The sequence below is a fragment of the Scleropages formosus genome, chromosome 6, assembly GCF_900964775.1.
Source record: "Scleropages formosus chromosome 6, fSclFor1.1, whole genome shotgun sequence".
NCBI lineage: Eukaryota > Metazoa > Chordata > Actinopteri > Osteoglossiformes > Osteoglossidae > Scleropages > Scleropages formosus.
In genome coordinates, this window is record NC_041811.1 from 9,975,101 (window position 1) to 9,988,560 (window position 13,460).

The window sequence follows — 13,460 nt, forward strand, 5'->3', positions numbered from 1 at the left end:
GTTGTTCCCATGGCAGCCTGCCTCCAGTGATGTGCCAGCGGTAGATGAGTGGTACCGGTCCAGTGCAGACGTTTGGAGAGAGGTCTGGCAGCATCTCCTCCGCAGCCAAACTCAGATGAAACGCCAGGCGGCCCGCTGGAGGCGCCCGCTTACCTTCTCCCCCGGGCAGAGAGTCTGGTTGTCCACCCGGGGTCTCCGGGGATCTTACCTCACCAAGAAGCTCAGTACATTGGTCCATTTAGGGTTCTGAGACGCATCTCCCTGGTTTCCTACCGTCTCCAGCTGCCTGCTCACGTACGGGTCCACCCAACCTTTCACGCCTCGTTCCTGAAACCCTGTGCCATGTCCTTCCACCAGCCCCAGTTGTCCTCTCCTTCTCCGATTCCCCTACAGGACGGTGGTGCTCCGGCATACGCTGTGCGGGCCTTGTTGGATTCCTGTCGCCAGCGAGTCCTGCAGTACGTCGTCGACTGGGAAGGCTACGGGCCGGAAGAGCGCTGCTGGGTGGCTGCTAAGGACATCTTGGACCCGGACCTGATCGCAGCTTTCCACAGACACCATCCTGACCGTCCAGCGCCCAGGTCTAGGGGGCGTCCCCCGGCTCGCCATCGAGTGGTGAGAGCCGCTCGTGGGGGGGGGGGGTACTGTCACGCCCACGAACTTAGCGACAAGCAACACCAGCGGCTAATCAGGCTCCGGGGACATACAAGGGCAGGCCGGACCTTAGCAAGCTGTGGAACCTTGCTTCAGCCTCATGACTTATTCGCGCTCCTAGCAATTGCTCCTCGTTCTGCTCCTCGTGATTGACTCCCTGGTCTGCCTCGACTCCTTGCCTGTCTTTGAATTACGCTGTGACAACTAACCCTAATCACCTTCCTAGAATATTTTTTTAAAAACGTACACAAACATTTACATGCAATACAGCAGTACTATCGGCTGTAAGCTTATTGATTACTGATTGAGGAAATGAATATTTGTGGGTTTTTACGTAACTTTATTAAATCTCATAGTTAAAAAACAATTACTTACAAATTGTAATAGTTTTGCGAGTGCAGAGGGACTGGAGGGAGAAGCACCTGTTAGGTGCTATGAGGTGCGAGTCCGAGAACAAACCGAGGTAAATCTGCATCGAGAGTAACGCTTTACGAATATTCCTGTATCTCTTACTTAGTGACTTTTTATCCCCCGTCCGGCCGTTTAAATACAGTCTAGCGCCGCTTAGCGACATGTCATATTTCGCTTAGGCACATTTTATTAGTAGCGTTTGTACCCATATTTAATTGTGCTGAACGACTTTTGTGTCTCTCTGTTTGGCCAAAACGTTAAAAATTTGCTGGATGGGCTAGATAAGAAAAGAAAGCCCCTCTCACCAAAGCCCCGCCTCCAAGGAACATGAGAACCAGTTAGGTAGTTGGGGGGCGGGGCGATCGAACAGGAGCCCTCATTTAGTGTCCCGCGAGAAATGTCTCATACGCTGCTCCTGCTTGCGGCGCGAGGGAATAGCGTAATTTTAACAGCGCTGCGGCGGGAAAGGCTCTGTGACTGATGGTTACTATATGAGACGAAACAATTTCTAAACGAAGTCCTGCGCGTGTAGGAAGTAGAACAGTAAGTTATCAGTGTTTAGTCTCGCGCTTTAGGGAGCTTCAGTATTTTCGGCATTATTCGTCCCTTATCTCACCGGCGCCGGCGTCGGAATCAACGACGGGTTCGCTGCCAACTTGAATCTTTAGCAAATTCATCTTCGTTTTGCTTACTGGTGAGTTTTACGTTGCTGGTTCTTTGGTGTGTCAGAAAAAGTTCCGTTCTAACGTAACGTCCAGCTCGAGGTAAACAAAATAAGGATTTGGCAGCTCGGCGGATGCCCGGTTTTGCTTAGCGCGACGTCGTCTCGAGCTGCTCTTTACTGTTTCAAGCAACGTTGTCGTCAGGACAAATAAGACTGAGAAGAACGATTTTTGTGATGCTGCTCACACTCTGCTCTGTACACACCGCGCTCGCAGTTACGTATCTGATCGCCGCGTGTTTCTACTCCGAACCAAGTGAGGTAAACACAGGAGTGTGTCAGAAACAGAGAAGACTCAGTGTCACTGCAGTCCAGGTCGTGACCATGGACCACGACTAACTGTGACGGGTCACTCACTACTATTTTATTTAAACACCTTCTCTTTTTCACCTTAGGGTTTTTTTTTTTTGCGCAGCGGTTCTCTGCTTCTGTTTCTTCTGTCGGTAATTTACATGATTTATTCATTCAAGCTGATGCTTTTTTTTTTTTTCCTTTTCAGAGTTACACTGAGAGAGTTGAACAACTTGTGATTTTCTTCCCATTTTATGGAGCTATTTAATGTTCACTGGACCAGTTTTAGGAGGACAGGTAGGAGATGCTCTGTTGTCTTGTACAGGCAGTGTAACAGGTACCTTTCTCAGAGGAGGAGTTTAAGGTAAAATGGGCAAGGGAAGTACTGCAATACAGGGACTCCGGTGGTCTTCGGATTGCTGGTGCAGACATCGAGGTAAGGACAGGAAGGAAGTGGAGAATGATGCTGGCTGCGACAGCACGGCGTGCTGGTGGTGGGTACAGTAGCATCTGGAGGAGCAGGTCTGCTTATCGCCCATCATGGCGATACATGGAAGTCCAGGGGAAGGAGAGGCAGGAGGCGATAAAGGAAGAGGTGCGTGCAGAAACGGAAGAAGAACAGATGTCCAGGAAGATAGGGATGCAGCAGCAGGGAGTGTGGATGAGCTGGGAACAAGCCCAGGAATCTAAAGTCTCGTGAGCAGAGCCCCATCGTATTAAGTTCTTGATCCAGGGACTTTAAAACATTTCTGATAAATAGATTAATGATGGACCTGAAATACCAAGATTCGTTATTAGAATGCATGAAAATTCAACTGCGGTTTATTTCAAACTTCTCTGTGAGCATAACTTTATGCATAATCTTTATCCATTATGCAGTCTGTTTTGTAAATTATTAATATGTAGGTTATGTGATAAAAGGACAACTAAATAGCAAAATTAGAATTTATCAATGTGATCCTTTGCAGATATTTGACAGTTTTCTGAACTGGACATGATGAATTTGAGCTCAGTGTTCCTGATCTTCACTGGTAAGTCTGTATTTCTGTGTGTGTATGAGAGAGAGAGAGAGAGAGAGAGAGAGATCTCTCTCTCTCTCTCTCTCTATCTGGAGGTGCACTAACACCATTGAACTGAGGAGTAACTGAAACTTAAAAGTTGTTGTCCGATTACTATATTGGTTTTTTTTTTTTTTTTCCTCGCTACTGATCTAATGAAAATAAACATGGAAAAACTCTCTCTACCAAACTCTTGGAGCTGATGTCTGATCGTTCAACTACTTCAGTACTTGGTAGAAAAGAGTACAACATGAGGATGTGTATAAGTTCTCCACAGCCTGACTAAAATGTGTTTTACTGTGGCATGAACTAACAACTGCTAACACTGCTGGAGAATGTGCTTTTGATTGACTATTACACAGTTCAAATCACGTTAAACAGAATGTGCGTCACTTAACTTTTGTATGAATTATTTTCCACTAACTATTTTCTTCGATCCCTTTTCCTTTTAGTAAGCTTTTACTGTGATCAGAAATTAATAAAGCGTAATCAGTTGTCACAGTCAGGTTCCCGGTGGTCTGGAACTTATACCAGGAGCATAGGGTACAAAGCTAGTCAAGGATACAGGTTGGACAGGATTCCAGTCCATCACAGGGTGGTTCTTCATTGTGAACACAAGTCCTTTCGGACCTGAGAATTGAGTTATTCATAATGATCAGTTGAAATAACATGTATAATGAGCAAAAACCTAGACTCTTGAGCTATGAGAGTGTTTCCCCCCCCCGTGGTAAATATCTGCCATAGGATTAGCAAATACCGCACAGAGTTCTAGCATGTGACGTGAATTTTTGTCACTCTATTGTAACTGCAGTATAATAAGTACAATAATCACACATGATCTGATTGATCCTGAAGTTTAACATTAGTCCGTCTCTGTCAATTCAGGTTCAATTTACTGTGCTTTACTGCCATGACAGATTTTATGCACTTGTGTTGCCCACTTGTATAGAGACCACAGCATTAATTTACTGGATGCTGTATGGAGGAGTGCAGTTCGGTAACATCAGTCTCCACTATTTTTGAGGGAAATGGGAAAGTTTCAGTGGCTTTCAGTGCCAACCTGAACTGTGCAAAGTGGTCAGTTACATTCCTTGGATTGTTTCTTTGTGTGAACGATACTGTTTCCGAGTTCTACAGTGTTGGACTTGTTGAGGAGCTGGAGGGCACTCTTTCTTTTCTGGTACCTTCTTTTAATGGCTGGGGAATATTTGCCATTGGAATCAATCAGAATAACAATTTATTCATCTGCCATCTTTCTGAGTTTTGGGTTTGTCGTGTAAAGTTCAGGTCCTGCTGTGATGTGCACTGGCACAAGTGGTTGTAGTGGACTAAGCGACTGAACTTCAGATGGGAGCAGAGCAGCCGAGCAGTTCTCTCTCTCGATCGGGGTGGCTGGTGCTCGCACCTCGGTGTTCTGAGCCCACTGACGGAGTTGTTTATAACACGTTGTAAATAAGAAAGGCTGATGAAGAACCATGACCCAGAGTGAGACCAGGCTGTCTGTACTCATCTCCACCCCTTTTTACCGCAAGCATCATACGAAATTCACTAATATGCAAGCATATAACTGTAGTAATAAGAAATAGAAGCATAACTAAAATTTAAAAAAAGAATAAGTTGTCTGCTCTACATTAACACGTAATTCTGGAGGTGGAGAATGATTAAGAGGCAGTGCTTTACTGATGGCCCACAGGTGGTAGATATAGAAGTCACAGGATCTTCTTCTGTAGCTTGTTTGCCTTCACTTTGGTTCTTTTACACCTTACATTTACATTCATTCATTTAGCAGATGCTTTTATCCAAAGTGACGCACATCTCAGCAAAAGTATAATTTATGCATTACCTTAAGAGAAAGAGAGACAGCTGCAGACATGAAAGTCTCGAGTAAACCTAGTTTGTTAACCTACCACTTGCTGTACCTTCACTCTTGAAAAAACAGCATTTATGGTTCTGGATTGGTGTGTGTCAGCACTTTGGGTTGGGGTTCGGCATTAGAATTGACATATTAGCAGTTTGTTACTCAGATCCTTGTAAGTTGTCAGATTCACTCTGTGCATGCATATACTTTACCTACTGTACTTTATTAAAATAACTGTTCCTCCCACCCCTATCTCCAGGGCTTCTAGCTGAACTCTTTGCATTGCAAGTTGTGTCCTTGAAAGGCACTGCTGTCCTGCCCTGCTATAGAACAGAAAACACTCCAGCAGAGCAGCAAGATGTGATCTGGAGGATAGCTGAAGGCCAACTTGTTGCCCAGTGGTCCCTGGGGCGGTCCACAGCAGGCCCTGGGTACGAGGGCAGAGTCCAGCTCTCTGAGAAAGGGATAGAGGGTGGAAACTTCTCTCTCACCATCTCACCTGTTGAGTACAATGATGAAGGTTCATATGACTATTTTGCAGGGTGTCATCATCTTGCTGCAGTGACACTAGATGTTTTAGGTAAGTTTTTTTTTTTTTTTTTTTTTTTTTTGTGGGTCTTTTGAAGAGTCTTCTAAGCGTGTGTGTGTGTGTGTGTGTGTGTGTGTGTATGTATGTATGTATGTATGTATGTATATATATATATATATATATATATATATATACACATACACACACACGTACCGTTTCGTCTTCAAACTTTGAGTTAACGCAGTCCTCCGAGTCAGACTGATGCTATTAGTATCAGAAGTACACTGCCTTGTGTGAAGAACTTCTGAGTTATGAATTTTTGAGCTATTGGCCAATGCCCAAAAATTTCATCCAACCATCCATTTTCATTAACCGCTTGTCCCAGTCAGGGTGGCTGGGGTCAAAAACCTAGAATAATTTCTTGTTGTTTTTTTTTTTTTTTAATTATAGCTGTATCTGAGACTTTTACAGAAATTACTCAGTGAATAGAAGTTACATGTCCATTATGCTTTTTTTGATGAAACTAATAAATTGGGTGCTTCCCAATGGCAGTGTTGGTTTCAATTCAAATTCAAACCTAAACCCTCAGTCTCATCAGTTGGACAAGAAAATGACGAAGAACTTGTTCTAACATCTGTCAAAACCTAAGATGAAAATCTTCGCTGTTGAGCCTACTGTATTTTATGGGGAATACATTCCTACCATATTCATTCTAAAGTATTGTAATGTATTTAGAGATGGCTGGGAACCAATTCGTTACTGTTGACTACTTGACATTTTCAAATAACAAAAGCACACTGTAGCCTGTTCTGCTGCTCTTTCTTTCAGATCTTTCACATTTATTCATGCATTTACCTAAATCTTCAACTGCTTCACCACAAGCTGACAGTGGTGTGTACAGAGTGATGGACAACAGGACCAACGACACCATCAACACTGTGTTTGTCAGTGTTACTGTTCTTCGTTCAGAGCTCATCTCAGGTACAGCTCGCTTTCCTTTTTCATAACAAATGTTGTTACTTTTGTTTCTATATAATTAATATTTGAATTTTCTGTTCTCCCAACAGCTGTGATTTTGCTGTTCATCCTGGTCTCGCAAATGTTGGTGATTTTAAGGCTAACGTGGTTATGGCACAGGTCGGATATTCGGAAGATGCGTTGTGGAACAAGGCTGATGCTCCTGTTACTGCTGCTCACTGTGGGGCTTGTGCTTCTAGGGCTTTCCGTGACAGTGATGGTAAAACCTGGGTGGAAGATGAATTTTGCGTTTGGTGTGAACAGGGGCCTGTTTATAGTCATCCAGATGGTCATAATATATTCAAATCTGGGAATGCCTTGGAGAAGGACTGTGGTCATACTGAAGCTGCTGGTGTTTCTGGTGCTGTTGGGTCTCTTGGTGACAATGAAAGTAAAGCCTGTGTGGAAGGAGTTAAATGTGGTATTTTGCCTGGGGCTCCTGGTGTTTGTCCTCTTCCAGGTGCTGTTAATATGTATGACTGTGAAAGATGCCTTCAGTGTGATAAGGCTTCTGCAGGACAAGACCCAGAGAGAGCGAGAAACATTGCAATCGATTCTGCTGGCGCAGCTGCAGTGGCTGATTTTACTCTTGCTGTTGGGGTTTCTGGATTTGGGAGCTTCAGAGGTGGTGGTGATAATGGGCTTGCGGGAGGGCCTGTCTTCAGGGCTTCTGTTGGGAATGACTGTGGGGATGGGGCTGGGTGTGATCCTGATCCTGATCATTTTAAGAAGGCGCTATCTGGTGTCCAAACCAAAGAGAACGGAGAACAAAAATACACAGTTGGAATTCTTGAAAAGAAGCACAGAAACTGTTGCTGACCCGACCTGAGTTTCTGAATGTTTATTTCCAAGAAACTTACAGAATTAAATTACCTGCAATCATTTATCCACTTGGATACTTTTTTTACTGGATACACTTACATACCTTGCTCAGGGCTACTACAGCAGTAGATGAAATTCAAACCTAAAGTTACAAAGGTGGTAATGAGAAGGTAATGGTTCTGAATATTATGCTGTCAGCTGAACATATGCTGAACAATAGTTTGTTCAATTACAGTATGTTTATTGTTAATGTGACTTTAATGAACTGGTTTGGAGATCTTCTGTTGGTTTGGAGAAGCAAAGTGTGTGCTACTGAACAAGAGTGGAAATGAAAGTCCCGCAGACTTGGCGGATCACGGGGATCTCGTGTCCTTTTACTCCAGTTTTCTCATTGAAAACTATCTTCTTTGAGAAGCCAAGAATCCACACAAACTCTTTCCTACTTTTCTCTTTTCTCTCACCCTCACTGTTGACTATTTTCTTTGTTCCTGAGAGGCAAAGTCAACTCCATCGCTAAGGTCTCCACATCCTTCTTCCCTGGTAATAGTTGATGTTCTCTGCATCTCAACCCCAATCAGAAGGTGAAATCTGCAGGCACTAGCTACATTGATCACATTGTTCCTTATTCTGTCCTGATGGATTTGAAGAAACACTTTACTCTCATGACAGCTATTCATATCACCCACTCAAGATGTTGAAAAGATGCACATGAACAGAGATTTCTTTTTTCCATTATGTTCTCAAATATTGAATCAGGTCACAACTTTATCATTATTAATTCTAATTTTTTTTTTTAGCATTACAGGTGCGTTCAGGGCCTGTGACATCTGCTGTTCCATAGTGATCACTGCACCATGAGTCTATGGGTTAGACTGCATCCGATGCTGGTGCTGCCACTGGTGTTGGAGTTGCAAGACATACTGCTTAGGTTTGGCAGTGATGATGGTATTATGGGAAGGGCTGCCCGTAGGACTGCCAGGGGGCTTGATGGTGGAGATGGAGCTGATACTGATGATCTCAGTGATACTATGTTGCCTTGAAGAGACAAGAATCTATGAGGCAGAACAGTGTAGGAAAGTACCACTCTACTCAACCTATGAATTCTAAATCTCTCTGACATATGGAAAACTGTTGAGCCAGAAGTTATTACACTAATACTCTTACAGGATTGAGCTGGTACACACGTTTAAAACATAAGTTATCACTTTAAATGTCAGCCCTCAGACTTGTGAGATATTTTTCTGCGTTTTCATTGACAGCAAACTCTAGGGCTGAACTTTGGGAATGTGTTAATCAAAAGCTGAGATTCAGTTTTGCAGTGCAGAACATGTCAGTGAGAGAAACATGCAGCAGTGTGAAGGAATGTCTGGATATGTGAAAACCTCAATATGAATATTTGTAGTATGTTACACTTTTAACATGCATCTCATGTCAAACCCCTGCTCTAACTTGGTAGCCATTTGCTGAGAAGAGTCCTACACTGTTATACTGAAGCATGTTTACCATCCATCCATCCATCCATCTTCCTCCGCTTTTATCCGGGGCCGGGTCGCGGGGGCAGCAGTCCGAGCAGAGTACTCCAGACCTCCCTCTCCCCGCACACCTCCTCCAGTTCCTCTGGGGGAACCCCAAGGCGTTCCCAGGCCAGCCGGGAGACATAGTCTCTCCAACATGTCCTGGGTCTGCCCCGAGGCCTCCTCCCAGTGGGACAAGCCCGGAGCACCTCCCCAGGGAGGCGTCCGGGAGGCATCCGGAACAGATGCCCGAGCCACCTCAACTGGCTCCTCTCGATGCGGAGGAGCAGCGGCTCTACTCCGAGCTCCTCCCGGGTGACTGCGCTCCTCACCCTATCCCTAAGGGTGCGCCCAGCCACTCTGCGGAGGAAACTCATTTCTGCCACTTGTATCCGCGATCTCATTCTTTCGGTCATGATCCAGAGTTCATGACCATAGGTGAGGGTAGGAACGTAGATCGACCGGTAAATTGAGAGCTTCGCCTTACGACTCAGCTCCCTCTTCACCACAACAGACCGGTACAATGACCGCATTACTGCAGACGCCGCACCGATCCGTCTGTCGACCTGCCGCTCCATTTTTCCCTCACTCGTGAACAAGACCCCAAGATACTTAAACTCCTCCACTTGAGGGAGCAACTCCCCCCTAACCCGGAGGGAGCAATCCACCTTTTTCCGACTGAGAACCATGGCCTCGGATTTGGAGGTGCTGATTCTCATCCCCGCCGCTTCGCACTCGGCTGCAAACCTCCCCAGTGCACGCTGCAAGTCTTGACTTGATGAAGCCAACAGGACCACATCGTCCGCAAAAAGCAGAGACGAGATCTCGCGGCCACCAAAACAGACACCCTCCATTCCCTGACTGCGCCTAGAAATTCTGTCCATAAAAATAATGAACAGAATCGGTGACAAAGGGCAGCCCTGGCGGAGTCCAACATGCACCGGGAACAGGTCTGACTTACTGCCGGCAATGCGAACCAAGCTCCTGCTCCGGTCATACAGGGAACGAACAGCCCGTAGCAACGAGCCCCGAACCCCATAATCCCGAAGCACCCCCCACAGGATGCCACGAGGGACATGGTCGAATGCCTTCTCCAGGTCCACAAAACGCATATGGACTGGTTGGGCAAACTCCCACGAACCCTCCAACACCCTAGTGAGGGTATAGAGCTGGTCCAGTGTTCCACGGCCAGGGCGAAAACCGCATTGCTCCTCCTGAATCCGAGGTTCGACTATCGGTCGGATTCTCCTTTCCAGTACCCTGGCATAGACTTTCCCAGGGAGGCTAAGGAGTGTGATCCCCCTGTAGTTGGAACACAATCTCCGGTCCCCCTTCTTAAAAAGAGGGACCACCACCCCGGTCTGCCAGTCCAGAGGCACCGTTCCCGAACTCCACGCGATGCTGCAGAGGCGTGTCAGCCAAGACAGCCCCACAACATCCAGAGACTTGAGAAACTCGGGGCGGATCTCATCCACCCCCGGAGCCTTGCCACCGAGGAGTTTTTTGACTACCTCAGCAACTTCAGCCAGGGTAATGGACGAGTCCCCCTCCGAGTCCCCAGCCTCAGCTTCCTCTACGGAAGGCGTGTCGGAGGGATTGAGGAGATCCTCAAAGTACTCCTTCCACCGCCCGAGAACATCCTCAGCTGAGGTCAGCAGCGCACCACTTCCACTGTAAACAGTGTTCGTGGAACACCGCTTCCCCCCTCTGAGTCGCCGGACGGTTTGCCAGAATCTCTTTGAGGCCGACCGAAAGTCTTCCTCCATGGCCTCACCGAACTCCTCCCAAGCCCGAGTTTTTGCCGCGGCGACTGCCAGAGCCGCGCTCCGTTTGGCCCGTCGGTACCTCTCAGCTGCTTCAGGAGTCCCATGAGCCAGCCAGGCCCGATAGAACTCCTTCTTCAGCTTGACGGCATCCCTTACTTCCGGTGTCCACCACCGTGTTCGGGGATTGCCGCCGCGACAGGCACCGGAGACCTTATGGCCGCAGCTCCGAACAGCCGCACCGACAATGGAGGAGCGGAACATAGTCCATTCGGACTCAATGTCCCCCACCTCCCTCGGGACCTGGTTGAAACTCTGTCGGAGGTGGGAGTTGAAGACCTCTCTGACAGGGGCCTCCGCCAAACGTTCCCAACAGACCCTCACTATGCGTTTGGGCCTGCCAGGTCTGTCCAGCTTTTTCCCCCGCCATCGAATCCAACTCACCACCAGGTGGTGATCAGTTGACAGCTCAGCCCCTCTCTTCACCCGAGTGTCCAAAACATATGGCCGAAGGTCAGAAGAAACGACTACAAAGTCGATCATCGACCTCCGACCTAGGGTGTCCTGGTGCCAAGTGCACTGGTGGACACCCTTATGCATGAACATGGTGTTCGTTATGGATAAACCGCGACTAGCACAGAAATCCAATAACAACTCACCGCTCGGGTTCAGATCAGGGAGGCCGTTCCTCCCAATCACACCCCTCCAGGTATCACCGTCGCTGCCCACGTGGGCGTTAAAGTCCCCCAGTAGAACGACAGAGTCCCCAGTGGGAGCGCTTTCCAGCACGCCCCCCAGGGACTCTAAAAAGGCCGGGTACTCTACACTGCCGCTAGGTGCATAAGCACAAACGACAGTGAGAGACCGTTCCCTGACCCGAAGGCGTAGGGAGATGACCCTCTCATTCACCGGGGTAGACTCCAACACATGGCGGCTGAACTGGGGGGCTATTAATAAGCCCACACCAGCCCGCCGCCTCTCACCTTGGGCAACGCCAGAATAGTGGAGAGTCTACCCTCGATCGAGTAGAGTGGTTCCAGAACCCAAGCTGTGAGTGGAAGTGAGCCCGACTATATCTAGACGGTATCTCTCAACTTCCCGCACCAGCTCAGGCTCCTTCCCCGCCAGTGAGGTGACATTCCAAGTCCCAAAAACCAGAGTTGGCGCCCGAGGTTTGGGTCGGCCGGGCACTCGGCCCCGACCACCGCCCAAATCACAACGCACCGGCCCCTTATGGTTTCTCCGGCAGGTGGTGAGCCCACCGAAGAGCGGCTCCACGTTGTGGCTTCGGGCTGAGCCCGGCCAGGCCCCGTGGGCATAGACCTGGCCACCAGGCGCTCGCATGCGAGCCCCCCCCCAGGCCTGGCTCCAGGGTGGGGCCCCGGTGACCCCATACCGGGCGGGGTAAACGGACGCCTTGATATTTTCGTCATAAGGGGTTTTTGAACCGCGCTTTGTCTCGTCTGTCATCCAGGACCTGTCTGCCATGGGAGACCCTACCAGGGGCATGTAGCCCCAGACAACATAGCTCCTGGACTCATTCAGGCACTCAAACCCCTCCACCACGATAAGGTGGCGGTTCACGGAGGAATTGATTTAAATAAGTTATGTGAATTTATCTATAAAATAACGTTTTTAAAATATGTTGTTTGTTAAATGCTCTTCAAATCAGCCAGAGATGTCTTCATATTGACAATTTTGTGTTCCCGGCCGCAGCTTTTTGGGAGCCCAAAGCAGGGTTCGAACACGTTTTATTATGGGTTTTAAACGGCACATTTTAACCTTAGTCTTTCGTCTTCATCCTAAATTTTAGTCTTTACTTCTCCGCCCGTGTAATGAATGATGCAATATTGTTTAAAACTGACTTCATGGAATTAAATTACAGAAACTCATAACGTAATGTATAGTGGTAAATAAAAATGTCATGTTTGATCGGTATGTGATGATAATCTGAAATGGCGTGAATAATGAATTTGTTGTGTGGGTATGTTAGTCATAGTGAGTGTCACATGCCCTTATAGATGTTTGGATGTTCCTTATGGATTCCTTACGATATACAACTGTGTGTTATTTTGAGATAATTCCAGATGCATGTACATCTTCAAATTACACTCCATATACTGTTTGGCTTTTTGTGCTTGTGGTCTAAATGCATATCTGTACACAATACTGTAAACATGATACGCATATATGTTTGTACCTTCTCAGGAGGCATAAGGTCCAGGACGTGTTTAGCAGAGAGTCCCAGCAGAGGCGGCTGCTCCTGACTGGTGGTGGAACTGGGATCCAACTGCCTTACACATTGGGCCACCAACAGACACTGCTCCATGGTTTCATAGAACTACACAAGGCAGGAAAAATTAAAGCGACTCTTCATGAAATTAACCAAAGAATATGGTTTGCAACATTATAAATAATTTGGATATGATGCCAGTTTTGAAGGATGACTGGAACTGGTCTGACTGGATGACTGGTTTTTCGGTTTTACACAAACATGAGAAAGGAGAAGCTTGAAAGCTCTGCAAGCAGTAGAGACACAGAGAGACCCTCGCAATGAAGAGCAAAGTCTTCTTCATGTCTCTTATACCTTGTTATCCTCCGAGGAGGTACTGTTGTGATGCTGTCTGACGCAGTGGTCCTGGATCATCTCCTGCAGAAGCCGAAACAAACTTTCTGACTGCATCCAGGCCAGTCTCTGCGTCTGGAGCTCTCTCTCTGCCTGCAGGCGCACAAGATTACAGACACATCTCCTCTCAGTAAATTAACATACATGCCGACACACACGGTGATTTTGTGGCTAAATAAACAGCGATTAAAACAAA

General features: G+C 47.1%; 2 protein-coding genes and 1 long non-coding RNA gene across 4 annotated transcripts in view; 2 read left to right on the forward strand and 1 right to left on the reverse strand.

Moving 5' to 3' along the window:
- The first annotated feature begins 1,470 nt into the window (after positions 1–1,470).
- The window catches only part of LOC114910699 (polymeric immunoglobulin receptor-like), an 80,417-nt gene continuing 68,427 nt past the window's right edge, over positions 1,471–13,460 (forward strand). Inside the window, exons 1-3 of the mRNA XM_029252845.1 lie at positions 1,471–1,759; positions 2,286–2,773; positions 3,046–3,108. Of these exons, the coding sequence (XP_029108678.1) occupies positions 3,072–3,108 (37 nt within the window). The 5' untranslated portion in view covers positions 1,471–1,759; positions 2,286–2,773; positions 3,046–3,071. The remainder of the gene's footprint in view (positions 1,760–2,285; positions 2,774–3,045; positions 3,109–13,460) is intronic.
- LOC114910712 (uncharacterized) lies at positions 5,495–12,903 on the forward strand. Its single transcript, XR_003797759.1, has 3 exons — positions 5,495–5,573; positions 6,351–6,503; positions 12,847–12,903. It is a non-coding gene; the product is annotated as an uncharacterized LOC114910712 (long non-coding RNA).
- haus4 (HAUS augmin-like complex, subunit 4) lies at positions 6,979–13,443 on the reverse strand. 2 transcript variants are annotated; one of them, XM_029252869.1, is made up of 3 exons: positions 13,226–13,443; positions 12,839–12,979; positions 6,979–7,278 (listed from the first exon to the last, which is right to left on the reverse strand). In XM_029252869.1, exons 1-3 carry the CDS (start codon positions 13,319–13,321, stop codon positions 7,264–7,266), a joined length of 252 nt encoding a protein of 83 aa, XP_029108702.1. In that variant the 5' UTR covers positions 13,322–13,443; the 3' UTR covers positions 6,979–7,263. The 2 variants fall into 2 exon arrangements, with proteins under 2 accessions (XP_029108702.1, XP_018605171.1); XM_018749655.2 differs by lacking the exon at positions 6,979–7,278 and adding an exon at positions 7,326–8,396.